This window comes from Fonsecaea multimorphosa (genome assembly GCF_000836435.1).
Source record: "Fonsecaea multimorphosa CBS 102226 unplaced genomic scaffold supercont1.18, whole genome shotgun sequence".
NCBI classification, from domain to species: domain Eukaryota; kingdom Fungi; phylum Ascomycota; class Eurotiomycetes; order Chaetothyriales; family Herpotrichiellaceae; genus Fonsecaea; species Fonsecaea multimorphosa.
In genome coordinates, this window is record NW_015971652.1 from 302,613 (window position 1) to 330,136 (window position 27,524).

General features: G+C 52.1%; 10 protein-coding genes across 10 annotated transcripts; 5 read left to right on the top strand and 5 right to left on the bottom strand.

Annotated features, from left to right (window-relative positions):
* Positions 1–127: 127 nt before the first annotated feature.
* Positions 128–1,337, top strand: Z520_08258 (uncharacterized protein; the record flags this gene model as incomplete). The annotated part of the gene is made up of 5 exons (XM_016778755.1): positions 128–203; positions 252–283; positions 352–420; positions 475–773; positions 827–1,337. The coding sequence occupies 5 exons, from the start codon at positions 128–130 to the stop codon at positions 1,335–1,337; spliced, it is 987 nt and encodes a 328-aa protein (XP_016630126.1).
* Positions 1,338–1,646: 309 nt separating this feature from the next.
* On the bottom strand, positions 1,647–4,971 carry Z520_08259 (uncharacterized protein; the record flags this gene model as incomplete). Its single annotated transcript, XM_016778756.1, has 4 exons — positions 1,647–4,106; positions 4,153–4,295; positions 4,344–4,605; positions 4,681–4,971. The coding sequence occupies 4 exons, from the start codon at positions 4,969–4,971 to the stop codon at positions 1,647–1,649; spliced, it is 3,156 nt and encodes a 1,051-aa protein (XP_016630127.1).
* Positions 4,972–5,607: 636 nt separating this feature from the next.
* On the bottom strand, positions 5,608–6,458 carry Z520_08260 (uncharacterized protein; the record flags this gene model as incomplete). The annotated part of the gene is made up of 2 exons (XM_016778757.1): positions 5,608–6,335; positions 6,398–6,458. The coding sequence occupies 2 exons, from the start codon at positions 6,456–6,458 to the stop codon at positions 5,608–5,610; spliced, it is 789 nt and encodes a 262-aa protein (XP_016630128.1).
* A 1,162-nt stretch (positions 6,459–7,620) lies between these two features.
* Positions 7,621–15,127, top strand: Z520_08261 (uncharacterized protein; the record flags this gene model as incomplete). The annotated part of the gene is made up of 4 exons (XM_016778758.1): positions 7,621–7,750; positions 7,808–11,655; positions 11,710–12,089; positions 12,166–15,127. 4 exons carry the CDS (start codon positions 7,621–7,623, stop codon positions 15,125–15,127), a joined length of 7,320 nt encoding a protein of 2,439 aa, XP_016630129.1.
* A 1,655-nt stretch (positions 15,128–16,782) lies between these two features.
* Positions 16,783–17,352, top strand: Z520_08262 (uncharacterized protein; the record flags this gene model as incomplete). The annotated part of the gene is made up of 3 exons (XM_016778759.1): positions 16,783–16,867; positions 16,972–17,132; positions 17,182–17,352. The coding sequence occupies 3 exons, from the start codon at positions 16,783–16,785 to the stop codon at positions 17,350–17,352; spliced, it is 417 nt and encodes a 138-aa protein (XP_016630130.1).
* A 939-nt stretch (positions 17,353–18,291) lies between these two features.
* Positions 18,292–20,736, top strand: Z520_08263 (uncharacterized protein; the record flags this gene model as incomplete). Its single annotated transcript, XM_016778760.1, has 2 exons — positions 18,292–18,665; positions 18,714–20,736. 2 exons carry the CDS (start codon positions 18,292–18,294, stop codon positions 20,734–20,736), a joined length of 2,397 nt encoding a protein of 798 aa, XP_016630131.1.
* Positions 20,737–21,069: 333 nt separating this feature from the next.
* Z520_08264 (uncharacterized protein) lies at positions 21,070–21,963 on the bottom strand (the record flags this gene model as incomplete). Its single annotated transcript, XM_016778761.1, has 1 exon — positions 21,070–21,963. The coding sequence occupies one exon, from the start codon at positions 21,961–21,963 to the stop codon at positions 21,070–21,072; it is 894 nt and encodes a 297-aa protein (XP_016630132.1).
* Positions 21,964–22,863: 900 nt separating this feature from the next.
* Z520_08265 (uncharacterized protein) lies at positions 22,864–23,458 on the bottom strand (the record flags this gene model as incomplete). The annotated part of the gene is made up of 4 exons (XM_016778762.1): positions 22,864–23,004; positions 23,075–23,185; positions 23,248–23,320; positions 23,391–23,458. The coding sequence occupies 4 exons, from the start codon at positions 23,456–23,458 to the stop codon at positions 22,864–22,866; spliced, it is 393 nt and encodes a 130-aa protein (XP_016630133.1).
* Positions 23,459–24,019: 561 nt separating this feature from the next.
* On the top strand, positions 24,020–25,820 carry Z520_08266 (uncharacterized protein; the record flags this gene model as incomplete). The annotated part of the gene is made up of 6 exons (XM_016778763.1): positions 24,020–24,037; positions 24,097–24,505; positions 24,569–24,630; positions 24,691–25,142; positions 25,213–25,421; positions 25,525–25,820. 6 exons carry the CDS (start codon positions 24,020–24,022, stop codon positions 25,818–25,820), a joined length of 1,446 nt encoding a protein of 481 aa, XP_016630134.1.
* A 488-nt stretch (positions 25,821–26,308) lies between these two features.
* Z520_08267 (uncharacterized protein) lies at positions 26,309–27,236 on the bottom strand (the record flags this gene model as incomplete). The annotated part of the gene is made up of 4 exons (XM_016778764.1): positions 26,309–26,391; positions 26,480–26,601; positions 26,722–26,789; positions 26,976–27,236. The coding sequence occupies 4 exons, from the start codon at positions 27,234–27,236 to the stop codon at positions 26,309–26,311; spliced, it is 534 nt and encodes a 177-aa protein (XP_016630135.1).
* Between the last annotated feature and the right edge of the window lie 288 nt (positions 27,237–27,524).

Below are 27,524 nucleotides of genomic sequence, written 5' to 3' on the forward strand. Positions count from 1 at the left end.
AAGCCATCGTCGTCCACGTACCTGGTGAGGCCAGAGTCAGCGAAATCCCCCAACCACAGCTTCGTGCTGGGCACGTTATGGTCAAAGTGCATGCGGTGGCGTTGAACCCAAGTAAGTATCTCCGATGATGCAAGAGGCACGACTAACTTCTAAAGCCGACTGGAAACATGCCAAATTCATCTCAGACAAAGGGGCAACTCTAGGTAAGAGACCGAAGCGCCTATCATTTGAGCATTTCGTTCATACAATAGGTTGCGATTATGCGGGTACTGTCCTCGAAATCGTGAGTTCCTGGACCTCGTGTTGTCTTTCGTGGAAGCGGCATTTGTTAAAATCACCTGCGGCTCTAAGGGTCCCGACGTGCAAGCTTCGGTTGAGGTTGGAGATCGTATTGCTGGTTGGGTCCACGGCGGCAATGTTGTAAGTCGTCACCTTCATCAGAACGCACGATGATTGAGCTGACCTCTTTTGTAGGGCAAACATGAAGATGGCTGTTTTGCCGAGTACGCCATGGCGCGAGACGGCATATTCGCCAAAATCCCAGACAATATGAGCTTTGAGGAAGCATGCACGCTTGGTATAGGTAAGCATGTTCAAGTCAAACTCAGGCCCCGAATGCTAACATCCTTTGCATGCGTAAGCACTGTAGGACTTGCGATGTACCAAACTTTCGACATACCCTGGCCAGAGGAACCTGCCAAGGAGTCGACCTTCATTCTGATCAATGGTGGCAGCTCTGCTACGGGAACACTTGCCATACAATTTGCTAAATTGTAAGTGTTCATGTGCTGCATTGTACGTTGACATTGTATTGAAGCTCTTATAGGTCAGGTCTGGAGGTCGTCGCGACTGCCTCCCCACAGAACTTCAGGCTACTGAGAAGCTTAGGAGCAGACCACGTCTTTGACTACAACTCGACAAGCTGCGTAAAGGACATTCAAGCGCTGACAGGTGATTCGCTGCAATACTGTCTGGATTGCGTGTCTTCTGAAGAATCAATGAAGCTCTGCTCTGCAGCACTGTCTTCGCGCTTGCCTGGGTACTATTCTTCACTGCTTGGAAGGGTACAGTTTCCCCGGAAAGGCGTGCAGACGAGCGCAATCATGGCCTACACGATCTTTGGGGAAGAGTATACCAAAATGAATGTGACCACACCTGCAAGTCCTGACGACTGGCAATTTGGCGTCGAATTTTGGGCGCTGGCTCAGGACCTCCTCGAAAGAGGAAAGTTCAAGCCGCATCCTTTCCAGGTAGGGGAAGGTGGTCTTGATGGCATTCTACAAGGGTGTGTTTCATGCCGTCAATTCTCTACTGTGATTGAGACTGACAAATTCTAGTCTCGAAATGTTGAAGGATGGCAAAGTGAGAGGGAAGAAGCTTGTGTACAGTATCATTTGAGCGCAGAAGTGAACCTTTAATTTTAGGGCATCATGATGTTGAAGCAGTCTAACCAAGTACTTGCTGTTTTTATGTTTTGTATATAAATCCACATTTCAGTGCACACGGCAATGTCAGCGCCCGCTCAGCACACTGCCGGCACTGAAGAGAAGAGAGCAGTAATAGTGACGCTCTAAGTTCTACTAGAAAACGATCATCCAATGGAGTCAGCAACTACAACTGCAATACAAAGCATCTAACCATTCAATCTAAGACTCCGCGAGCCAATTCTTGATCCAACCAGCAATCGACTTCGTGTTGATAGCCTCCAGACGGCTGAGTCGTTTACCTATCAGCACACTCTGTTCTGTGCTGAATCTGGCACTTGTCTTGTCCTGCAGCAGGCTCTCATAGAAATCGATGAGTTTCAAACCAGGGTTTTGCCTGACTGCATCAGCATCAACTTCAGAATCCGTGCGGCTTTTCAACAGTTGTAGCCAATCTTCATAAGACGAAACCGTGACGCCAGACAACTCCTCTTGGACCGTTGGTAGCAGCTTCGCCCACGAAATTTTCGCAGGATTCACAGCATGGAAGACTCCGTTCTCAGAAGCCAATGTCAGCTCAGTCAAGATGCCTGCCAGCTGATCGATCGGTATCCAGTCGATCGTCCCCATCATGCCATCTGGCGAAGTCGATGTCTTGCGGCCCAAGGAGGCCGGAACTGCTCCAAGGTACTTCGAGCTGAGCACTAGACTCGGCAGCCACTCGTCACGATTCCACCCTCTCGGATTCTCGGCTGTTCCTGCGATCTGACCGACCCGGATGATTTTGGTCTTGATCTGCAGTTGCTGAGAAGCATAGTCAAGCATACGCTCGGCAATGTACTTGCTCTGTCCGTACCCCATGCTCGCTGGGCAAGATACATCACGAACAATCTTCTCAGGGATCTGCCCGCCGGAGTAGTTCGTCATTGAACTGATTGAGGAGAGGAACGTTATGCTTGGCGAGACATGCGATTGCTGGGCAAAATCGATGGTGTTCAGGACCCCGTCCAAGGCTGTCTTGAATGCGGAAAGTGGAAGGTTGAAGTTGACTGGCCAGGCATTGAGGACGATGTGAGTGACTTGAGATAGCAGTGACTGATGCACCTTTTTCCCTAGCCCAAAGTCCTTTCTAGCTAGATTTGCCGTGAGGAATGTAACACGACTTGGAGGGAAGTCTGTTGGAAGATCTCGCTTGATATTGCGCTTTGTCTGGAGTAATTCAGAGTCGTCGGCGCGGTTGAGGCAATATATGTGGCGGACTGAATCGTTCTTTAGAAGCTCGCGGAGGATGTGGGAGCCGACGGCCCCTGTCGACCCTGTAAGCAGCACCACTTGCTCCGGTGGATGGGCGTGCAACCCATTCCTCTTGACGCTGTCGACAATTTTGAGAGACTTGATTTCCTTTCCATACCCTTCGAGCATTGCGTCCATCGCCACTTCTTGAGCACCACCAGCCTGATCCCCGATCACAGCGTTGGGATTACGGGCAAGCTCAAGTATGTGGGCAGTCAATTTGTCGATAGACGGATTACCGTAGATTGCTTTCATGTCGACGGTAATCCCCAGTCGGGCTTTGAGATCTCGGCCCAGTCGAAGCACCATCAGAGAATCCATACCGAGATCGAAGAAACCGTCTCCAACCTCGACAGTATCTCGGTGCATTGTTCCTGTTACGGACTCTTGGACGACTTTCAAGATCTCGTCATCGTTCATGATAGTGATGTCTTCTGACGGTGGCTGGGCTCCTCCGTTCTCGTCCGCATCATAGACTGCTTCCAGCTTTTGTGCATAAAGATTCCATGTTGCTTGGCGCTGTACTGTACCCTTGCCAGCTCTGGGCATAGGCATTAGCGGGTCGATAATGATGATCTTGGACTTGGCTACTCTGGCATGTGAAGGTGTCACTTTGTTGGCTTCCTCGACTGTTGGCCAAATCCGGTTGACAAGTGCTGCCTCACCATCGGCCAAAGACTTTGCATGGTCCAAGAGCTCAACAAGCAGAGTTGCTTCGAATCTCTGCATACCAGCAACTAAAGCAGACCTGACTTCGGGATGCCGTCCGACTTCCTGTTCAAAACTGATTGGATTCGTCTTTTCACCGTTCAAGAATACGATAATGTCGTCAATTCGACTGCGATGGAGCCAGATATTGGGAGAGACTTGCTCGAACAAGTCCCTTGTCTCGTACGCTTGCTGTTCAGGAAAATGCCAGAAGACAGGCTGGTGAACAAGTAGGTCGTCTTTTCTCACGAGTACCAGCTCATGTAAACTTCCGAATCGATGCTGGAATTGTGCATTAACGGCCGGGTGAATTTGCACACAGTCCCATTGGTTGCATGACTGATCTTCCGCATCGCGGATCAACGGGAAAGATGCGCATTCACTTGAGCCGAGGATCTGATAAAGACCCATTCGAGCGGCGACAGCATCGCCAGAGATCTTCGGAACCGCGCCACCACTGTAGAAGAGATGCGTAAATTTGGCAGAAAAGGACTCGAGAAGTGCGGATGTCTTGCCAATCTCATCGACCATAACTGGCGCGACGAACGCCCAATCAGCATGCGTATGGTTTCTCGCTTCGAGAAGGTCTGCGACAGTTGGAGGCGATCCTGACAAAGGGTAGATGGGAATCGCGTCATCGCAAAATATTGGAACGATGAGGGAAAAGGCTATGCCAGCGATCTATGCGGGTGAGTGAGTGGGAAGGTCGAAAATGGTTGGAACGTACATGGAATGGTGGTAAGAAGATGAAAAAAAGTCCAGTGCGGACGTACACATCGAGGCTTCGGAAACCCTCTGGCGGGATAAGGGAGATGTTCTTCGCGATGCTTGAGACGAATTCGTTCGTATAGGTGAGTGGCTTGGGGATGCCTAGGACGAGGTCAGATATTGTTGGGAAATTCTTCAGCCACACTGTACCTGTTGATCCAGAGGTATGCAGGACCAGAATTGGGTCCCATCTTGCCTCCTCAAAGGTTTTGTCATACGGATATCTCGGTACATTTACCTTATCGAGCAAATCGAAGAGCGATGGTAGATTGAGCTTCTTCATCTCACGCTCAGCCGTAATTGCGGAGACAATCGGAGGCTCGGGGGAGACGGTGACTATTATCTGACAATCGAGGCCGGACAACAGGGAGTTGAAGGCTGCCATACTGTTTCTAGGAGACGGTAGGAATGTCTGTCCATCATGAGTCTGCAGTCTAGGATTACAGTATCTTTCTTAATGAGCTCCGGGGTTGACTCGTTGACTCACCTTGTGCCCAGTCTTCATGGCAGCCATAACCACGATAGAGTAGCGCAGGTCAGCGGGACCGAGATAGGCAATGGTTGGAAAGTCTTTGGGTCTCCCCAATTCCTTCTCTATCAGCCATGCTACCTCATCAACCGCATTTGAGACCTCGAGGTTGGTGGCAGCTCGGAATCCCGACGAGTAGGACGTAGGCGACAGTGGGACTTTCGCGAATAAACCATGCGGGACCGTCTTCGCTCTCTTTTCGAGGACTTGAGGCAACGTTCGCTCGGTGTCAAGAAGCCAAGATACCATACTTGCGAGTTAGTGTCTGTCGAGCAGAAGGTGTTTTGCCGAATGTCGGACAGATCTGAACAGATCTCATAGGGATTATAATACATGGCGACGCTGCGGTCTTCCTCTGTACCTTGCATATCGGATTTGGTAACTCGAGACGGCATCAATAGCTGAATGTTCGCACGTCACGGTTAAAGATTCTGCTACTTGTCAAGATTGTACTCGTTTGGTATGGAGTGCTCCAGCCGAAGGCGGGGTCCCCTTTACAGCCGTTGAAGTGAGCTGAAAAGACTTCCCTTTCCGCTGAACTAGCGATGCTGTACGTACAGCCAAAGCCTGGAGTTCGGGAACTCGGGGACTCCGCTACTAGTTAGCTCACGCTTTTGACAGCTGGCTTGCTTATGCATAGCGCCAGCTCGGTCGGCCCTGGTCCTACCCAGACCGCGGTCGAGGAGTCACTGACGAAGTATCTGAACGTCCAGATCTTGACCGTAGTTGAATGCTGTAGTAGACTACACTGTCTGTGTTTTCAAATACGTGAGCGCGGATATTAAAGTGCTTGCCTTCCAGAGATACTATTGATGCCCTGCAATAGCAGTACGAACCGTTTACGCAAGGTTGATTGACCTGGTTATACGCTGTACATTTATTCCTCTAATCGTGCATAGACGCCATGCTGACTACCAGCTCGAAGACTTCAGCCAGTTCTGTCAAGACAGCCACATTGCGCGGGACTTCATGACCACAGTCCACCTCAATCTTCTGTGCTCGATCAGGCCGACACAACTTGACTAGCTTCCGCGAATGGACCGCATATTGATCCTGTATACCAATCACATGCAAAGTAGGGATCTGTATGCGGTGGGGAAAGGTGTCCGACTCGAACCCAAATATGGAGTCTGGATTCTCTTCCTCGTTGCCATCTGGGCTCGCGTACGCTTCTGGTAAGGAGATTGTCTGCTGTCCACGAAGCAAGCCTGCATATATCGCTTCCCCCTGCTTTATTTCTTCGTCGATTTTGCTACCGGTATCTGTCGAGGGTGACAGGAGCACGACACTGTTGAAAAAGATGGCCACCTTGAAAAGATTTCCGCTCGAATCGCACGCACCAGCTTCTTTCTGTGACTCATGATACAACAAGAGGCTCGCTGCAAGAGCTGCACCTTGTGAGAAGCCGATTACTCCATCGTATGGCCCATCCTCTTCCATCACTTCTCGAAGGTTCTCATGCACCTTTTCGACGTGAGACGGCCGGTAGTGATCGTGCCAAGCAAGATACGGAGGAGCGAAGAATTCAGCAACTCCAGGACCTGCTGGGGATTCAAACTGTGCGTCGAGGAAATCAAACGAGTGTTCGCTCGATACATGTGAGACTAATGGGGCTATACATTGTCAGCGTGTCCAATCAATATACGTCACATGTTTAGAAATAGTTTACACACACCCAACTGACGCTCAAAGATATCCGAGTTCGTGCCTCGGCCATGGAGACAGAGAAATCGCATCTTGACCTTGATGTATCTCAAGATTGGATCTCAGTGATTCAGGCTTGGTTATGATTTATGAACACCGAACAGTCTGTGGCACGAAGATGTTCCCAAGATGTTATCGCGACAAAGAATGTTTCGTGATGCAGCTGACTCGAGCAGTGTTAGGGGAAAGATGGGCGGCTCTGTGGAAAGTTGAACGCTGGAGCATATGTGCTAGCGCGAAAGTCTCGACTTCTCAACATCACTGCCGCCAGCTTTTGACGTGATCTTTGACCGAATGTTCACGGAGCTAGGTAGAATTCGACTTTACCGACGGCGTTACCTAGCTCGAGCTCAGCTTCGTTATGAGCAGCCTCGTTGGACGTCCAGGGCTCAGTCTAGATGGTTACACCGCCTGCAGGAGACCGCGACTATCGTACACGTGGCATTCACTTAGGGTACATTCGATGATCAATATGTGAACATGATGTGAGAAGATGCACAGTTTGACGTACAGTGGTCAAGTTTGACGTGAAGAGAAGCTCGACAATTCCTGCCCGTTTTAACTTGATGCAAAAAGCTCCACAAGGCCAGCTGCAACGGCTTGACCGACGAATCAAAGAGTCTGGAGCTATCAACGTCCATTCCCAAAAAATTATCTCCAGATCAAAACACTCTACTTCCAACACACTCACGTACTTTACCACTCATTATTGGCACAGTATCTGTCATTTGGTCACTCGGCTGGGCCGACAGGCTTGACCGCAAAGTGCGCTAGGCTAGTATGCAAAATATGTGGCGCGCGGGTCGTGGACATGATCCTGTTGAGTGGAATCTCATTTCACTGATCGGACCAAGTTATGACCCAAATTCGGGTCGGCTGGGGTGTCGTGGACAGAGCACCAAATGTCAGCCCTCGACAAAAATGACTCGGGCTCTGCTAACTCAAATGAGAGACTCGTATAAGCCTATCAGCTTCCAAGTATGGTTCCCCGTTCACATGAGCTTGAGCTCACATGTTAAAAACAGATAAGTCAAGGAAGAGTCAGGAGTTCAGTGCAGAGATACGTGAACAATGTGTAACAAAGCATATGGGACGCCGTTCCCACAGACGCCATGACCAACGTATGACTTCTGCATTACCTGGCATATCTCCATTACTCTGTCTGTCTCTCCTTATCATCCTGTGTCCTTCAGTATGGGCTCTTGTTCAGATACCTCCTCACCTGTGATGCCCGAGGATATTGCAGTAGTCGGTCTTTCTTGTCGCTTCTCTGGAGGTGCAACCGATCCTTCAAAGTTTTGGGACTTGCTCTACGAGCGTAGATGTATGTGCTGCGGACTCTATCATGCTATTGCCTGATATGTTGCTAATCTTCGAGCAGCCGGGTATTCCAAGGTCCCCAGTGATCGATTCAATGTCGATGCTTTCCACCATGCTTCAGGGGAAAAAGCGCACACTCTGCGGACTGCAGGCGGTCATTTCCTGCAATGTGACCCAGCCGAATTCGATGCACCATTTTTCGGCATTACATCCAACGAGGCCAAAGCGATTGATCCTGCCGCCCGCATGCTCCTAGAAGTCACATACGAGGCTTTTGAGAACGCTGGACTCCCTACAGAGAGCCTCAAAGGTAGCGACACAAGCTGCTACGTGGGATGCTTCACAAGAGACTTCCATGAGATGCAAATGCGCGACGCAGAGGCCTCAGCAACATATGCAGTCACAGGCACGGGCTTCTCTCTACTATCTAACCGGGTGTCCTGGTTCTTCGACTTACGTGGACCCAGCTTGACGTTAGACACCGCATGTTCCTCCAGCTTAGTCGGGCTTCATCTTGCGTGCCAGGGCCTGCGATCGAGAGAATCCACAGTGGCAGTGGTTTCGGGCACAAATTTGATCTTGAGTCCAGATCTGTCGATATTCTTAGGGAATCTCGGGATGCTATCCAAAGACGGTCTATCTCGAGCATTTGCCGACGGCACGACAGGGTATGGTCGCGGAGAAGGAATCGCCACCCTCATCTTGAAAAGAGTCTCGGACGCTGTTCGGGACGGGGACAGCATTCGTGCAGTGATAAGAGGCTCTGGTGTCAATCAGGACGGGCATACCAAGGGTATTACAGTCCCTAACAGCGAGGCGCAGGCGAGCTTGATACGCTCAACTTATCAAGCTGCAGGCCTCGACTTGCACGAAACCGGATATTTCGAGGCACATGGCACTGGGACAGCGGTGGGAGACCCCCTCGAGCTTGCAGCAGTCGCAAAGACTGTGGCGGGTTCGCGAAGAGATGGAAAGCTCTACATTGGATCTGTGAAGTCAAACATTGGTCACACTGAAGGTGCCGCTGGCATTGCAGGGGTCATCAAAAGTATCCTGATGCTTGAGCACGACACCATACTGCCTAATATTCATTTCGAACGACCCAATCCTCGCATCCCGTTCGACGATTGGAACATGGTGGTGCCGATTCAACCTATTCCTTGGCCATCTGGCAGCAAGAAAAGAGTGAGCGTCAATTCTTTTGGCTATGGCGGGACCAATGCCCACGTCATCATTGACAGCGCTGCTGAATATCTCTCGAGCAGAGGCATCACTAAATTGCCTTCTTTGGGCAACACTCGGAAGCAAATGCTCTTCCTTTTCAGCGCACAAAGCAAACCTGCTTTGGAAAGAATGCAAACGGTGTACCAAACTTATCTCGCCACACATCCCAGCCAAAAGAATCAGCCAATCAAAGAATCCAGTGAATACCTCGAGAGGCTGGCTTTCACTCTTGGTGGACGACGATCGCAGTTCGAGTGGCAGGCATACGCCATCGGCTCGAGCTTGGAAGAGGTTAACGAGAACATTGGGACAACAACATTCATGCCGGTACATGCGTCGTCAAAGCCACAGCTCAACTTCATCTTCACAGGTCAAGGTGCTCAGTGGGCACGTATGGGGATCGAATTGCTGCGCTATCCTGTTTTCCGGGATTCTGCTGTTGCTGCGGATCGATTCATGAAGGATAAGCTTGGCTGCAAATGGTCTGTCATAGAAGAAATGCAACGGGACGAGCTCACCAGCAAAGTATCTTTCGCGGAGTTCAGCCAGCCACTGTGCTCAGTGTTGCAGGTGGCACTGGTGGACTTACTGGCTTCGTGGGGCATCAACCCAGTTGGAGTTGTTGGACACTCTAGCGGAGAGATTGGGGCAGCGTACGCCTGCGGAGCCCTCACTGCACAGGACGCATGGACGATCGCGTACTTCCGAGGACAGTTTTGTTCCGACATGAGCCGCGATTTGAAGTTGCGAGGCTCCATGATGGCCGTGGGCTGTTCTCGAGGCGCAGCAGAAAAATACGTCGCAAAAGTCACACGAGGTAGACTTGTCGTCGCTTGTGTCAATTCTCCCGAGTCCATGACCATCTCAGGAGATGAGCCAGCGATTGATGAGATGCTTGAAACGCTCAAAGCAGAATCGGTGTTCGCACGCAAACTCAAGGTAGAGAACGCATACCACTCTCACCATATGGAGCTCATTGCAAGCAAATATCTCTATTCGATCTCGCACATCAAGCCCAAGAACTCTGCTGCCGCGTCTGATCAGGTCGTCATGGCGTCGAGTGTTACAGGTAATATCATACAGCATGCGGATCTTGGACCAGAGTACTGGGTCAAAAATCTGGTCTCGCCCGTTCTCTTCTCGGATGCGGTGTCCGTTATGCTTACCAACGTCAAGCGGCGACGGAGAGCTCAGACTGCTCAGCCCACAGCTCGATTCCTCCTCGAATTAGGCCCCCATGCAGCCCTGCAAGGACCGGTACGGCAAATCTTGTCTACACTGACAGCTCAAGTCAAAAACGTGACATACAAGTCCGTCATCTCGAGAGGCAAGGATGCGTGCATCACCGCTGTTGATGCTGCTGGCAGTCTTTTTACGCATGGGGTTCCAGTCTCAATCCATATCGTTAATGGCATCACGTCATCACATGAGCCTCTCAAAGACCTCCCATCTTACCCATGGAATCGAGCTGTCAAGTACTGGTCCGAACCGCGACAAAGTAAAGAGTATCGTCTACGCGAGCACGGAAGACACGATCTTCTAGGCGCTCCCGTTATTGGGTTCGACAAGCACTCCAATCTGAGGTGGCGCAACTTCCTCCGACAGAAAGACAATCCTTGGATGAAAGATCATGTAGTGTCTGGTACTGTGGTCTATCCAGCCGCAGGAATCTTAGCGATGCCCATCGAAGCTCTTCGACAGATCGCCGACAAGGACAGAACAGTTGAAAGCATTCAGCTGAAGGATGTACGCATAGGCAAGGCTATTGTTGTACCGGACACAGCATATGGACTCGAGAGCGTGCTCTGTCTGCACAAGCGAATGGACGGCTGGTTCGATTTCTCCGTACAAACATGCGAGGAGAACGAAGACCTAGTCGAGAATGCCACTGGTGTCGTCGGGATCTGCTATCAGCGTGAAAGCGTACCCAGTGACGAACGTTGGAGCAAAGACAAGGACTTTGTCACCGAAGCACTACGCAACGAGTATGCCCTGTGCAAGGGTACCTGCAATAACCATGTCGAGCCAGCGGCGTTCTATCTTCAGACGGATCAGATAGGTTTGTCCTATGGCCCGAGCTTTCAGGCACTTGCTAGCATCGCTATCGGGTCACAGTATAGGTGTCATTGGGAGCTCTCGATCCCTGATACAAAAGCTGCAATGCCAGCACAGACGCAAAGCGACCACCTGATCCATCCCACGACATTGGATGTGCTAATCCACTCGCTATTCGCAGCACTAGGCGGCAACAATACCTTCCAAATCGAGAAGGCTGCTCTTCCGGTGGCGTTCGATTCAATTACGGTGGCAGCAACGATGATCAACGATCCAGGTACGCAACTACACGGATTCTCTCGTGCCAGAAATGCAGCCCCTGATATGGTGGTGGCTGAGGTCTTTGCCTGGTCAGACGGAGGCAAGGATACACCCTGTGTGCAAATCAGAGGTATGCAATGTAAGGAGCTACCTGGAGGTCGTTCAAGTGGCAGCGCGAAGTCAGACAAAGGCGACCTGAAAGCGCCATGCGCTGTTCCCGTACTGAAACCGGACCTCGACCTTTGCAACCGCCCTGATCTGATCAAGTTTGTGAGGTCACGGGCGAGCTGGCAAGAGCTTGCCTCGGCTACAGAAAGCACTGACGGTGACTGCGAGCAACAAGGTACGCTCGAAGCAGGTGTGTGTAAGGTGAGTGGCAGATCCGTGCAGTACCTCTTTGGTTTTTCGCTGATATAAATCTAGATCGTTGACCTACTGGCACACAAGAATCCAGAGCTTGCAATGCTCCAAGTCGGTGGATCGAGCTCGACATTAGTATCCTCCCTGTTGGCAGTGCTTACAACAGGACCTGCAGATGGCGGGAGATTTACCCGGCTCACAGTAGCGGACGCAGATCTTGACGACGTCAAGCTGATGGAGTCTCAGTACAACGAATGGAAACCCAAGGTCAATTTCGTGCCCTTACGTCTGGACCTTGACGCTGCGGAACAAGGTCTACATGATGACTCCTTTGACCTTATCGTTGTGACGCCTGATCAAGCCCCTTATCTGCAGGGAGGATCCTTGTTGAACATCGTTATGGGCTTGCTACGGGAGCAGGGAAAATTGGTGGTGATGGAATCGTGGCGACAGCAAGGCACGAACATGTAAGTCCCACAGCACACCTGGCTTGAACCAACCATTGACAAGTACTCGTAGAGTCTGGGGAGACCCCTTTGCGGCCACACCTCCCTCTCCAACAAGCCGACGACGGAGATCGAGCGCAGCATCTGGTGCTTCCATGCGAAATCGACGAAGGCCAAGCGTATCAAGCTTGGAATCAACGATCGAGATACCATTTGGCGACGACGAGGAGTCTTTCGATGAAGCACTGAGCATCACAACCAAGCCGGTCCCTGAAACAGAGTTGACCCAGCTCGAGACCATCTACGTACTCCAGCCAGCGAACGCAGGTGCTGAAGTTACCGAGTTGTGCGAGCTCACATGTGGTAGACTCGTCGCATCAGGACTACCAGCTCAAATTGTGAGCTGGCCACCCAATGTGAAAGACCTCGAGTCAAAAGTTGTGCTGTGTCTACTCGAAGTCGAAGAATCCATCTTGATGGACATCTCGGCCACAGACTTTGACGTCTTACGCAAGATTGTCCTGCAGAGCTCGAGCTTGGTTTGGGTCGCGAACGGTCTCAACCCCACCACGGGAGTCGCTCTAGGCTATCTGCGGTCCATCAAAAGCGAGAATCTGAATCTACAGATGCGATATCTGCTCATCAAGGACGACACGTGCGGCGCAGCTGAGCTAGCTGCTGCAATCACCAAAGTAGCCACAAACATCAGCTTAGAACGCGAGTATCACCTGGTCAACGGTCAGCTATGCATAAGTCGCCTTGTCCCAGAGGGTAAGATCAGTCAGATGTTGTCGCACGAGATCCGCCCACGACAATACGAGACAATGAGGCTAGAAGACAGCAAGATCGGTCTGCGGCTTGTACAAGGCCAAAGTGACAAGGTCAAGTCCTTCGCATTCACGGCGAACAATGAGGTTCTGTTGTCAGCTGATGAGGTTGAAGTCGAGATCAAAGCAATCTCGGTCAATCACCAGAGCAAGCAAGCCAGTCAGCAGTCCATGAAGGATATCGGCGGCATTGTCAAAGCCGTGGGCAAGGACTGCTCACGGCTCATGATAGGTGATCCGGTCTTTGGCTGTTATGTGGGCGAATATGGTACAACCTGCAGGACGAAAGAGATTTTGTGCCACAGGCTGCCCTCTGGCACTTCATTCGCAGAAGCAGCGGCATGGCCAACACCATTCGCAGTAGCGTATCGAAGTCTACATGGCATCCACCCGGTGCGAGAAGGGCAGTCGGTTCTGATTCAGGGTGCTGCGAGCGCAGTCGGTCAGGCAGCGTTACAGCTAGCCAGCTCATCCAACGTCACAGTATTCGCCACTGCAAAGAGCGCGGACGACAGCCGTCTGATCGAGAACCTGGGCGTCGAGTCGGCTCACGTCCTTGACGAAAACGCCTCAGATCTGGAGCTCCTGACCCTGGAGATCAATCCTCGCAAGTTCGACATGATCCTCATCACCTCCAGCTTGGGCGACAAACTCAGCCAGCTTTGCAGAAGTCTCGCGCCAAATGGTGTCCTCTTCAATGTCACCGGCTCCACCGGCTTGGAACTCGCGACAATCGACGCCAAACCATTTGAGATGGGCTGCACATTCTCAACCATCAACATCGAGCAACTGGTCAAAGGAAATCCTGCCGTGATGGCAGAAATGCTCGCCAAACTGGCTGGACTTATGGCAGACACGATCATGCAACCCATCAACCCGTTGATCCAGTTTTCCGCCGACTGCGTGGCTGATGCCTTCGAATTTGAGGAGCAGAGGAGTGACATTGGAAGGGTCGTGCTGATGTTCAAGCCACGAGACCTGATCACTGTCTTCCCAAGCGTCATACACCCTTTGGTCCTCAGTGCAGAAGCGACATATGTTGTCGTTGGCGGGCTTGGCGGGCTTGGACGCAGCATCACTCGGCTGCTTGTCGAGCATGGTGCCAAACATCTTGCGCTGTTGTCACGATCTGGACCAAGGTCTCCCAACGCAATCGTCCTGGTGGATGAACTCGGCAAGGCTGGTGTCGTGACCAAGGTCTACGCCTGCGATGTGTCGGACAAGATTGCAATGACCAAGGTTATTGCAGATTGTACTGCTGAGCTACCTCCTATCAAGGGTGTCATCCAGAGTGCGTCGGTGCTACAGGACTCGATCTACGAGAACATGACCCACGATCAGTGGAGCACCAGCATCCGACCAAAGGTGCACGGCTCAATGCTCTTGCACGAACTGCTCCCGGAAGACATGGACTTCTTCGTCATGCTGAGCTCCATCTCGGGCATCGTGGGCAATCGCGGCCAAGCCAACTACGCGGCCGGCAACACATTCGAAGACGCTCTCGCACACTGGCGTCTCAGCCAAGGGCTCCCTGCCGTTGCAATCGATCTCGGCCTTATGGTCGGCATCGGCATGATCGCTGAACGAGGCGGCTACACCACCATCCGTAAGTCTGATGCCGCAGAACTCGACGAGGACGACTTTCGCGCCATCTTGAGAGCCGCAATATCGGGATACTACGGCGCAACTCCAATAGGCGCCCAACTCATCGTCGGAATCCCTTCAGGCGGAACGTTGAAGCAAGCCGGCCTGGACGAGCCGTTCTACTACGACGACCCCCGCTTTGCCCTCCTCAAAAGATACGACACGGAGAAAGTGTCTGGTGGTGACTCGTCGGGCACCGCATCCGCCGATCAAATCGAAATGAAGCTCGCGCAATGCACGTCCCTCCCCGAAGCCGCTCGATTAATCAGCGGAGCCCTCTGCGAGACCCTCGCACGGGGCCTCCAAACGACGATCGAGAACATCGACTACGCCAAGCCGTTGCACACGTACGGCGTCGACTCCTTGATGGCCGTCGAGATCCGCACTTGGGTGTCGCAGAAGCTGAAGGCCGAGATCACCTTGTTTGAGGTGTTGAGTGGGGGGACCATTGCGATGTTGGCGGCGAAGATTGCGAGCTCGTCGAAATTGGTGCCAGGAGGGTTGGATCCGACAGCGAGGAGGGCGAGCTTGGAAGCGTTTAGTCTGAGGAGAGGGTCGGTCTAGATTGTATTTGCGGGCGTAATGGGCTGAAGTGGCGCATAGATCTGAATTTCCCAGCGAAAAACAACACAGAAGCAGTCGGGCCCGATGTCATTGTGATAGTTCTATCAATGTGGATTGCTTTTGCAGAGACTTAGCAAGATGATGCTGTGCCAGCCGCGCTTGCTTTGTCCCTGCGGCCTCTCCTATCGATCCTGCCCGTTTAACTCCACCAGCCGTCGAACAATATCAAACAACCCCCCATCGTCACTCACCGTTCCGCCAGGCGAATCAATTCTCCTCCTAAGCTTATCATCCAACAACGCTCTCAACCTCGACGCCAACACTCCAATCCTCGCCCACCCTTTCAACCGTAACTATCTATCGATAAGAACCCTTAACTCCGACGTATCTACCTCGATCGCCCCGCTAAATAGTAGATGATCTCAAGGACGACATCATTACTCCAAGAATCCTCAGATCGAGCCTCTTTTGAACATACAGTTGCCGCCTCTTCAATGAGGCCGATATCCAGAAGTCTCGGATCTCGGAGAGCGAACGGCGATGATCCTCTTGCCATTTAACATGATTCAAATTCCGTCAGGCAACAGGATGGCCCTCCAAATCCTCTCGCATCTCCTTAGGTATATTTACTGCGGCCTTCCTTATGAGATCAGGAAGTTTCCAATCCTCGTCTGTGAACGTCCTTTTATTCTCATTAAACGTAACTCGGAGGCATATAATATTGAAGTCTGCTTTCCGTTTTGTTAGGCTGTGACTTCGGCTAAAAGTTCTGCTACTGCTGGATTTCGATGGAGAGTGCATGAGGGAATCGACGAAAGAATATTGAGGTCTCGGCGTAGAGTCATTTTCGAAGTCTTAGACATCAGTCAATTATATAGCAGATAAACTGGAACAAACTCACCCCGAGCTAGAGGAGACTCGCCCGATCCAACAGCAAGAAGACGCTTTTTCGGCGACGGAGTTTGACTCATTGTACTTGCAGACTCTGGTGCTCTCTTGCGTTTCTTAGACAATTCCTCTCTTTGTGTGGCCGTATGCACAGTTCGCGACTAAAAGTGCTTGAGGATCGTCAAAGGTTCTCGGATTGAAGGAGTACAGGAGTTATAATTGAGCCATTCAAAAATCCTTGTTGGTGCATAGTCAACACATTCACCAGGCATTACGATAGTGTCACTTCCTTTAGGCCTTTAAACGTTTTAAGCTATAGTGCGGACAATGAGGGGATGATGTAGTGAACTCCAAAGAAGGTCATGAGGGAAACTTTGGAGCCCCTTAGCAACGTAAAGCTTGGTAAATATTTACGTTCCCTAAAGGGGACGGAGATCGGCGGAGAAAACATGTGAATTTTGCCTTGGCCCGTCCACACTCTAAGGGAACAGTAAGTAGCGACTACGTTGCTGGTCGAAGGAAGGGTCCTCCAGACAGTAGCTTTGGTCTGGAAAGCGGCCCCGAGAGCGCCGGCAACTATAACCGAGCTGATGAGCACGGAACTTGGCCCTTCCGAGCATGTGAAACACTAAAAACTAGGAACCCGAGGGCCATATCATGGGCACCTGCACAGCTAACGGGCTGTGCTCACGCTGCTCAGGCGCACCTCAGGGCTCGCTAAAGCCCGTGCTCAGGATTGCACCGCCACAGCTCAGAATGGCTTAGTCATGGCTCATGCTAAGTGGCGGGATACTCGGGTCTGGAAACGGAAATGGACTTTGGAGAGGTCAAGATTCGCCGCTGAGTACATCGGTATACGGTGTTTCGAGTCTCCTAATCCCTGTGTCCTGTTCAAATCAGTATCAGAGAGGATCTGAAGGTGCTAACGTCATTTTTTTTTTCTTGGGCGAAACTAGGCTATAGTCCAGAGTACGTCGACGAAGTACTAAAGAAGAAGCGTGAGGAGAGAACGGCCCTCAATATCAACCTGCAACGTCCGACCTACCTCAAGGTAAACCGAAAGTACCTACACCCGGATACACTGGATCGATATGGATTACCCTGGGAGTGGGACTCGGTATGTCGCGCCTATGTGCTTTCCGATTCTATTTTGAAGCATGCAACAGCACCAGTGGACCAACGCATTTGCTAATCTTCCCACGCAGACGAACGACGAGTTCATTATCATTAAGCAGTATATCGACCACGAACAACAAGATGTACTGTTCGAACACACACGGAGATTAAAAGAAGCGAAAACTCACTTTTCGGAGCCCAACTCCAAACCCATGGCCTGAAAACAAGAAGGGTTAGTTTTCCACACCAAGGGTGAAGAGATCCTTTTGCTTTTTATCACCCCAACTGTAGCTGACTATGAGGCACTACAATCGATCAGAACGTCTTGCAGGATGTTCCTGATAGATTTGGCCCAATGCCAGTGGTAATTGTCTCGTCACCACGAGAACAGCTTGCACTCATCAAATGTGTCGACAGATAAGGTCCCGGAGAAGATGGTGATTGATCCGCCGCCTTCTTGGAGTACCGGACTCTGTGGTGTGATTCGAGCCCCGTTTATGGATCAGCTCTACTCCAGAAGGCCCAGCATGCAGCTCCTAGCCACAGCCCTATTCGACAAATCAAGATGATATTTGGGTTAATCAGTCGGTGTACGAGGTAATCAAGACTCCATGTTGGAAAGTGCGGTTCAATGGAATCAATTCCGTGTCGCGCAACTGCTCCTCCATTCGTATGTCAGCCTGCATCCACTGATCGGCCGCTAAAGTTACCATTCACTCTTTCCTAACCCCTTCGAAAGGACGAAATAACGATGAGCTCTTTGGTACGGGCGGGACGCGGTTTTCAGGCAAAACCAGAGGGTTTCCTCTCCGCCTCACTAGCCTCAGCCTCAGCCTCGGCCCAGTCCCACATTCCCTCAACCCCGCCACGCCGGGGTCTTGTTTTCAAATCTATGGAGTAACTTTCCTCCTTTCTCAGGAGGTTTCGGACTTGAGAGACTGACTGCTGGTGCTGATGCTCATGCAGGGCATCGTTGGACTCTGTTCCGTCTCTCACACCTGGGCATCGCTGGTTCTCCTCACCCCTGGAATATGCCACAAACGGGACTGTCGAAACTTGCGTGTTTTTCCTGTCGGGATCGCAAAGTCAAGTGTACCAGAGACCTTCCAATATGCTCCAGTTGCCGGTGCTATCTGCTGCAATGTTCTTATCCGTCAAAGATGCTCAAGCCGGGACCCAAGCCCGGAAGCATCCGTAAAAGACGCTACCATGGCCACCCTATGCGTGACGACCGCACTGACAGAAGTCGGCTCAGACAAAGACGGACGGCGTTAACCGAAGATGACACACAGAGCCAGGTCTCTGGGGTCACTCCTCCTCGGGCCGCTTCTGCCAGGGGATCCCATCAATCGGACGAGGCGGTACAGCAGCATTCGATGAATGTTTATGACCTGATCAGTCCTTCGTATGAAGGTTCGTCTCCAAAGTCCAAGGGAACGGTAATTGGTGCTACGCATATAGTGAAGGACAGGGAAGATATACTGGAGTCTGCCTGCTGCGATCTTGGAGTTTCGTCAGAATCGATGAAAAGAATGTAAGGGAAATAAAAGCTGTGTTCGACCCTCGAGTTGACTCTTGTCAGGGTGGGCAATTTCTTTCGCACTTTCACCCCGTATGGTCTCTTCCGACAGTCGACTTTTGATGTGAAGTTAGGCCAGATCTCATCCTCTCTCCAAATGAAAGCGCTCCTTGCAGCCATCTTTGTTTTCGGCTGCAAGGGCAGCGACGTCGACGCGCACGTCAAAGCTCTCCCTCGTCCTGAGCGACTCTCTGCAGCTCACTTTGGTGACCTGGCCAGCGACTATATCGACAAGGCTTTGGTAGAATGCGGAGACGATCCACCTTCACTGTGTTTACTCCAAGCAATGATCCTCATGACCCACTGGCTGATCGTGAAGGGCGTCCGTGGCCGGGCATGGAGGTCTCTTGGGCTGTGCATCCGGATCGCATTCGAGCTCGGGCTGGACTCTGTGGATTCGGATGTGGACCCAATCAGTAGCCATATTGACCTCGATCGATGGTGCAAGGACGAGGAGCGGCGACGGGCATTTTGGGCCCTCTATGAGATCGACACTTTTGCCACAGTCGTCAAGCAAGTCCCCCACGTCACCAACTGGACTCCCAATAGAGTCTTGCTCCCGGCAGACGACGACAGGTGGTTTCAAGGCCAGCACCAGCAAAGTAGTTACCTGGACCAGGACTTTATTCAGCGACCCAAGTCTCTCCAAGAGACAGGAACCGAATCAGCACGAGCATGGTACCTGGTGCTCATTTCCTTGTTAGTAGAGGCGAACTCGATCCATCGTGCCTGCGGAAGGAAAGCCACAGTATCTGAAGTTGACCCTGACACCACAACGAGTGTTCGCAACAATCGTACGACATTACTCAACTGCATTCAGCTTTACCTCCTAGTCGTGCCATCCACTCTAAAGTTCCATGGGCAGATATTGGACTTTGGGGCACAGAAATCTGACTCAAACTTGACCGCTTCGCAAATTTACTGGCAGAGCTCCATCTACAATGTCGCAATCCTCGCTGAAGTGGGCAGATTACTCGCGCTCAGGCCATTCATCTTTGAAGGATATATGCAAAGGCTCCTGGGGACGACAATGACGGGAAGGAACGCGCTCTCAGCAGGATCTAGTGACGGACCAGTCCCAACCTCAGGATTGTCGGCCCAAGAACTTCAACAGTGTTTCCGTGCCTCGGACGCCATGTTGAATGTGATGCTCAACTGCTCGGAGTTGCATTACCAATACCTGAATCCGTGTATTGCACATGCCTCCTGGTTAGCCGCGATAGTCAAACTGTTGCAACTGGAATTGACTGGGAACGAAAGTGAGAGCAGGATGATTCGGTCACAATTCGAGATCTTGAAGGTTATTAATACCCGGTTCACCCAATACTGGGACATGTCTAGCATGCCCACGCAAAATCTCGACGGACTAGCCACGCAGTTGAAGCAATTCACTCCCATTCCCCATGCTGTGGCTGAAGGAGAGAGACTCTCTGCCGGTCAACTCAAGTATTCCACCCAATCGATAGGAGGGCAACCAGGAACTAGCAGTGACAACGCCTCCGTATTGCAGGTCAGCGATCCGCAGGGATCAAAAAGCAGGTCCATGTATAAGGCCCCGTCAGGCCTTGACGCCGCGTGGGGATCAAACCCCCCATGGCCCGAATATTTTACTTTGCGCAAGGACCTAAACCACACCCACTACTCGGGGGTTCACAATCAACGGCAACAACATCGAGCCACCTCGAGCGCGTGCAATACTCCTCTTGCTGATACCATCATGCTGTTGCAGCCCGATCGATCATTTTCGACGTTATCTGACCTGGGTGATCACGAGCTATTCCGGTATAGCCACAACCAAATCCTTGCCGATCCGACTATTCTCAGCAACGAGTCGACATTATGGCTCGAGTCGACACCAACTCCATTGGCTGGATCCAACGTGCGAAGAGCGCTATACGAAGTGATGAGCAGCGGCGCTGACGCAGACTCCGGTGCGTACGGCCTGGCCGACTTCACCTACAACAACACCGATGGGGAACTCCTGAATTACCTCGATGGTATATATCCTGGCCCCTTTGTGGGCTAGTTTCCTTGTGATTCGAAATGCTGTGAGCGTGATAAAACCGGCAAAGCTCGACCCTGTGTCCGGTCAAATCCCCTGTCCTCCTTTTCATAAAGAATGTCTTTCAGTTCATGCACAAGCAACTGCGCAATATCTTCTAACTCCGGCCCTCACATTCAATATTACTAGCCGAAAAATACGTTCGGTCTAACTATCCTGCCAACAGCTCTTACGATAGCTCAACTCTTGAAAAACCCGTCCAACGCGGCAGTCGTCTCTGCAGGGCTTTCGAGACTCCAGAAATGCCCGCCGGGGATAAATTGAACGCGCACGCTCTTCGCATTCGGGAGGTGTTCTCTAGAGATGTCCTCGTAAAACTCTCTCGGCTGCGTCTTGCTTTCGTACCCCTGGAGTATCAATACCGGGCATTTCCATGCGGCGAGGAGGCGGTTGCGCCCGCTGGAGCCACTCAGAACGAAACGTCGACGAGTTGAAGTACCGCGGAATCGCCTTCGAGATGCCCGGGTAGGAGAACTCTTGAATCAGGCGCTCCACGTGATGGGTTGCAATGGGCCGGACACAGAGACTGGCGTGGGCCGTGACTACGAGACGGCATGTGTCGTCTAGAATCCCGTTATAAGGGGCGTTCATGAACAGGTCCCCTTGAGGGGAGAGCTTCGGATTGTAGTGAAAGAGATGCTGCTCGCCTCGGGCATAGCGGAGTACATTGTCGGGATGGTTAGCGACAATAAAGTCTGCGGGGACTGTGCCCCGGTCGTGAGAGACGATGTTGAATCGCTGCACCCCTATCAACTTGAGCATATCGAAGAGCTGCTCGCCGACCCCCTCGTGGCGATAGTCGCCTGCGGTCTTGTCCGACTGTCCGTATCCCTTTAGGTCGACGGCGATGCACCGAAATGTTTTGGCCAGCGCCGCCATTTGCAGATGCCACTGGTACCACGAGTCAGGAATGCCGTGCAGGAACACAATCACCTCGCCATCGTGAGGGCCGGCCTCGACATAATGCCATCGAACCACCTCGCCATCACCGGGGCCAAGGACGAAGTGGTGCGTGAATGTCTCGCCTTCGAACACTTCCGTATCTCCGTCCTTGTTCTCCACGGGCGGCTGGACGTGGGCGAACTCGGCAATTCGATCCTGAACCTGTTCGGGGGGAACGAACATCTGCGCAGCTGCTTTCTCAGCTCGCTCCGGGAGAGGGGTATACTCGAGATTTGAAGGAGAGGCCATGACGACGAACGACAGGCCAGGCACTGGTGTGTTTGGTGGTCTAATAGAGTCGTTCAGAATTGTGCACACTAATAGTAGATACTGAGTCCTGTGATCTCACCAACGAGCAGAGGCAGTCCAGACGACATCCAATGGATACTTTATATACTAGCATGTTCTGCGCTGATGGAAATCCTGCACCGCATGGTTTTCCAACAGCTCTGCACCCAGGACACACTCACCATCCTTCACCCTTTCGACGATCAAAAAACGGGACACAAGTGGGATCCCCCCACCCGTGTAGTAATTCCCCCGACGATAAAAATAGTTTCAAAAGAAAGCATTTGCTTGATAAGTTAACATCCCTTCCTCAGTCGATGGATGGTAATGGTCCGAGGAATTGACCCGATAGGCTTGACTTGACAGTCGAGATGTCCCGCCCCGCCCGATGGAGAAACAAGGTGTCCGCACACTTCCTCTACCCACTTTCTTTTCAATTAGAGGATATCTATCAGCACCTGATTCGTGATTCCAGGAAAAAATGAGGAGGAACTGTGTCGCAAAGTTCCGTGGTAGAGGTACGGCACTCATTCACTCACCCGCTGTATGGAAAAGACAGTGCCATCCCGTTAGCTTCATCATGCTGGGATAGCCTGCTGGTATGCAATGGAAGGTAATCTCAATCGTCACCTCTTGCCGACCTGACGTCTGAATATTGGAAATCACGCTATACAAGAGAAGAGATTTTAGGACCACATCAAATTGTAAGAGGAGGCTCGGGGCATGGACAACACAACGTGGTGACAAGAATGCTCCCGGAGCGTGGCTGAGATTTACAGGCTGGTGTCGTCCTGGCTAAGCTACTCGAGTGAACAGGCAAGCCATCTGCATAGAGACCCGACGTCCCATTCCTAGGCCTTTCTACCTTGTAATATCCACCACGACCTTCCCATCGACCTTCTTGGGATGATCCTCGCCAATCATCATAATGGCCGTTTCACGCTTCAGGAACTTCTTTTCGTCCGGCACCACGACTCGAAGATACTCTTCGTCTCCGAAGACCTGGGGACATGTCGCCGTTCGTTAATATAACATCGTTCCCACGGCCTTTAGAGATAGAGGCAAATCTTACGCTCAGCAGTTCGTCCATGCTTTCCGCCACCATGGTCACGATGCCGTCCCAGGAGCCAATGTCGACGCCGAAGTCGGTCAGGACGGATGTGGACTTTTTGTCGACATGGAACTTTTCGAACAAATCAGCCATCAATCCTCGGTGGTTGATGCGTGCTCTGTGGAACCCCGAACCTGAGAATAAGTGATGATCTTCTTCTTGACAATTTCCGTGTTCAACCAGATCTTGGGGTGCTCTTCGGACCAACTTGTGCAATGTTCTGCATTAGCAAAGAGGTCCCTGCTCGTCATATACCTCTTTTTAGGGGCCAGCTTACTAGCGATGGAACTCCTCCTCACTGATGTGGTCCTGCTTGTGGATGAGGATTTGCAACTTGCAAGGCATGGTTGTGAGGTTGTGCTTGAGGTGAAGAACAGGGAGGGCCAGATAGAGCGAGATAAAGAGAGAAACGGAGAGGTCTTTGCGAGATGAAGAGGGCGATGGAGACTATTTCGAGACGTAAACAGCGCTTTATGTATCCACGAACCCACTGAGTCTGTACCTGACTCTGGCAACTCCCGACACAGAGTACCGTCACGAGAGAACCCCAATCACACCCATACCCCACAAAGACCTCCGCTTCCATCAGAGAGGTGGGAAGCGAGCATCAGCGTTCGAGAAGCATGGCAGAAGTCCGGGGTTCCAGGGTGCCGGGTGGCCGGGGTGCTGGAGTCCCATGGGGTCGTAACCCTTCGGTTCCCGGATCCGAGAAGTGTAGGCGGGAACCGAATTGCATCGACTGATCCTCCAGACGGGCGAATGACTCCGACTGTTCTGACTATACAAGAGATTGATAAGTCTCAGGTGCAGGCAGATGTACAACTCCAACACATAAAACGGTCGCGCTGCGTTTCCGAGACTGACCATCACTGCTTCGTTCCACATCGCCATCCCAAGACGGACACCATGGCAGCCACAGAAGTTGTGAGTACTCCCCGGGTTTGATGCAGTACCTATATCAAGACTGCTAAGACGTCAGACAGTATAGCATTCTCGCGGACAAACTGGGCAAGAGCAAAGTCACATCCCCCAAGCCCGGAGAGCTGAAATACTTCACCGCCCAGTCTGCCGCACTGGTCCCTGCGGTGCAAGCGTTTCCCGAAAACGCAAAGGACGTCTCAACCATGGTTCAGACCGCCCGAGACCATCAGGTTCCCTTCGCCGTGAAGGCGGGCGGACACGGCGTCTATGCCGGCGCATCGAGCATCCAGGGCGGCATCCTGATCGACTTGAGCCGCATCAACAAGGTCGAGGTCGCCCCGGATCGCCAGTCCGTCTTCATCGGCGCTGGGGCGAAGTGGGGCGACGTCTATGGCAAACTCGATGCTCTGGGCATCAGTGTGCCCGGAGGACGCATCTCGACTGTCGGCGTGGGCGGGCTGACTCTTGGAGGTGAGAATACCGAAGATTGTGATGCCGGCGCTACAAAAGGGTAATCCTAACCTGTCCTTCTAGGCGGTATCTCCTTTGCAGCCAGCCGGTTTGGCCTCGCATGCGATAATGTCAAAAGCTATGAGGTAAAGGATTCTAAAAGCACTGTCTTTACCCAATACATACTAACGGTGAAAACTCAACAGATCGTCCTTGCCGACGGAACGATCGTATCCGCCACGCGCGCCACTCATCCCGATCTCTTCTGGGCATTGCGCGGCGCCGGGACGAATTTCGGGGTGGTGACGACGTTCGAGTTCGTGGTCTTCGAGCAGGGCCCGATCTGGGGCGGCGTCAAGCAATACCTCGAAGACTCGGAGGCCCAGGCAATCGCTCTGCTGGACAAGTTCTGCAAAAGCCAGGGTCCCGCGTCGTCTTCCGCCGATGTCTACGCCGAGGCTTTCATCATCACGGCCTACGTCGCGCCGATGGGCAAGTTCATCACGACGGCCGTGCTGTCTCACGGAAAACCTGGGAGTGACGATCCGTCCGTGTTTGACGGGTTCAAGGCGCTGCCGTCTATTGCTTCAACGACGAAAGTCCGGAGCATAGCCGACTTGTCGGTGGAGTTGAATGCGAATAATCCGCATGGGCTCAGGTTCGGTGTCCCCTCCTAGCAGCAGCATTAACTTTTTGGGGGTCATCTCCTAATCCCTCGTCGTCTACAGGTCCAAAACATTGGCACTGGCTGTGAAAAGCGACATGGCAATCCTCAGCGACGTCATGGAGATTTACAAGGATGTCATTCGTCCACACAAAGACACGGTCAAGAACTTTGTGCCGGCCATCCTGCTGCAGCCCATGCTTCCGCGCATGCTCCCGGCCGACGAGAGCGAGCATACGCTGGGGATCAGCAAGCACGACGGCCCTCTGTTCGGTAAGTTCAAAAAGAAAAGGCCACCAAACCCAGGCATCATCCCACGTCCAGATTTTTCCGTATTGAAAACGCGCCACTGACTTGTTCCGCCCGCCACAAAAAGTCATCTCCCTGCTCTGGTCCTGGACGGAACCTTCGGACGACGAGCTGATCGAGGGTCTCGCGCGCGCGTTCACACAGCGCGTGACGTCTACCGCAAAGGCCCAGGACAATTTCCACAGGTACGTCTACCTCAACTACGCGGCGGGCGATCAGGACGTGTTTGCAAGCTACGGCGAGGAGAATCTGGCGAGGCTGCTGCAGGTTAGTAAGAAGTATGACGCGGATGGGACTTTTAGTAAGTTGAGGCCGGGTTATATTAGTGTGGCGAGGAGTGGGCAGGGCAAATCGAGTGGATGATTCGATGGGGACGGGGAGGAGGTCAGTGAGGGTTTGAAGTGAGAGGGTTTGAGAGGGGGGTGTGAAGGAAACAATCTTGTTTTCATCAAAAATGAGGGGGAAGAGAGAACAACTAGCAATGCAGGTATGTATCCCACTCAGCAGAGGTTTATCTCTCAAACTGTCAAGACTATCTCCCTAGCCGTCCCCCCAGATACTACTATCAACGCCATTCCTCGAACCCAGAGTGCTTAAGCAGTGCGTTCGCGGATGCAAACACATGAAGACACAGGGAACTTCGAGCGTATGAACCTCTATAGGCCCGTCTTGGACCCTGTTATGATTATCCACCAAGACTCATGCTAGATAATGCAACAGTTGTAGTACCACGAAACCCCTTGCTGTCACCCACTGAAAGGTACGAACTCGAGCATATAGTGGCTAAGGACCCCCCCCCCCCCCGAGGTCTACCGTCTACAGCTGGTTCTACTAACCTTCAGATAGCCACCCTACTTCCACCCCGAAGCAACATCCTCCTTGTGATACCCATGCGCCCCGAGCACTTTATCTCCCACCTTGACCGGGTCGGCAGCTAGTTTGCGTCAGATTATCAGCTACGAATAAAGCCCGCAACACAAACACAACGATAACGGCAGATGACGGGGTTGATTTTTACGCACCAATCAAGCAAAAATACAGCCTCGCCGTCTTGGTGCCCGTGTTTGTCCACCCGTGGATCGTGCCGCGCTGGACGCACATGTCGCCGGGCTTCATGTCGACCTTGGCGCCGTCGTCCAAGTAGCTAGATAGAAGAACAGTTTGGTTAGTGGTAGCTCTTTCGGAGACTGAAAAAGGAATGTGGAGGAGAACTGCCAAAAAAAGGTGATCGGCTGGCTGGATGAATGCGAATAATCTGACTGACCATGAGACTTCGCCGTCAAACAAGATGCCAAAGTCGAGCGACTCAGTCCTGTGGAAGAGCATCTTGGCCTATAGACATGTGAAAATGAATTTTATGTCAGTGACCATAATTCGCCGGGCAGAGCTTTTTCTCCCCCACTTTTTTGCGCTTTGTTGGGGAGACTTCGCGCCCGTTTCACGCCGCTTTCCTCCCCGCCTTGTCTCTTCTCCTTCCTGTTCCTCACCCCAGCTTTTGGGACATTTTCGTGAACTCACCTCCGTCGTGCCGGGCTCAATGTCCACCACCCTGAGCACCACCCCGCTCTTGTTAGCGAGATCCGTCGTCCTCGTGGTCACTGGGTCCTCGCTGCCCGAGTTGTCCGCGGGGAACTGCTTGGTCTCCCAGAGCACGCCGAGGCTGGCGCCCAGCGGCGTGTGTTCCAGCGGGATGCGCGAGTCGGCGAGGAAGATCGCCTTGCCCGCGGGGTCGTGGCCGGTGACGATGCGGCGCGGGTGGGGGAGGGACGGGGACGACATTTTTCACACACACACACAACACAACTAGGGCAGGAAGAGATAACTGGGTTAAAGGGGAAAGTGAATGGTCATATGAATGCGAGATGTTTGCTAAGCATGTAAGTCATTTGAATGTGGCACACGTCTGTTCCTGACACGAAACGGCACCCATCGTGACCAAACCCGCTTGCCGCGGAAGCAGAGCCTCGGAAGCGAATCTCTAAGCCCACGAGTGGTGAGAGTATTTGTCTTCATTGAAAAAGTGTACAAAAGGCACTTCTCGGAATGCCGGTCACAAGCGATATTTTT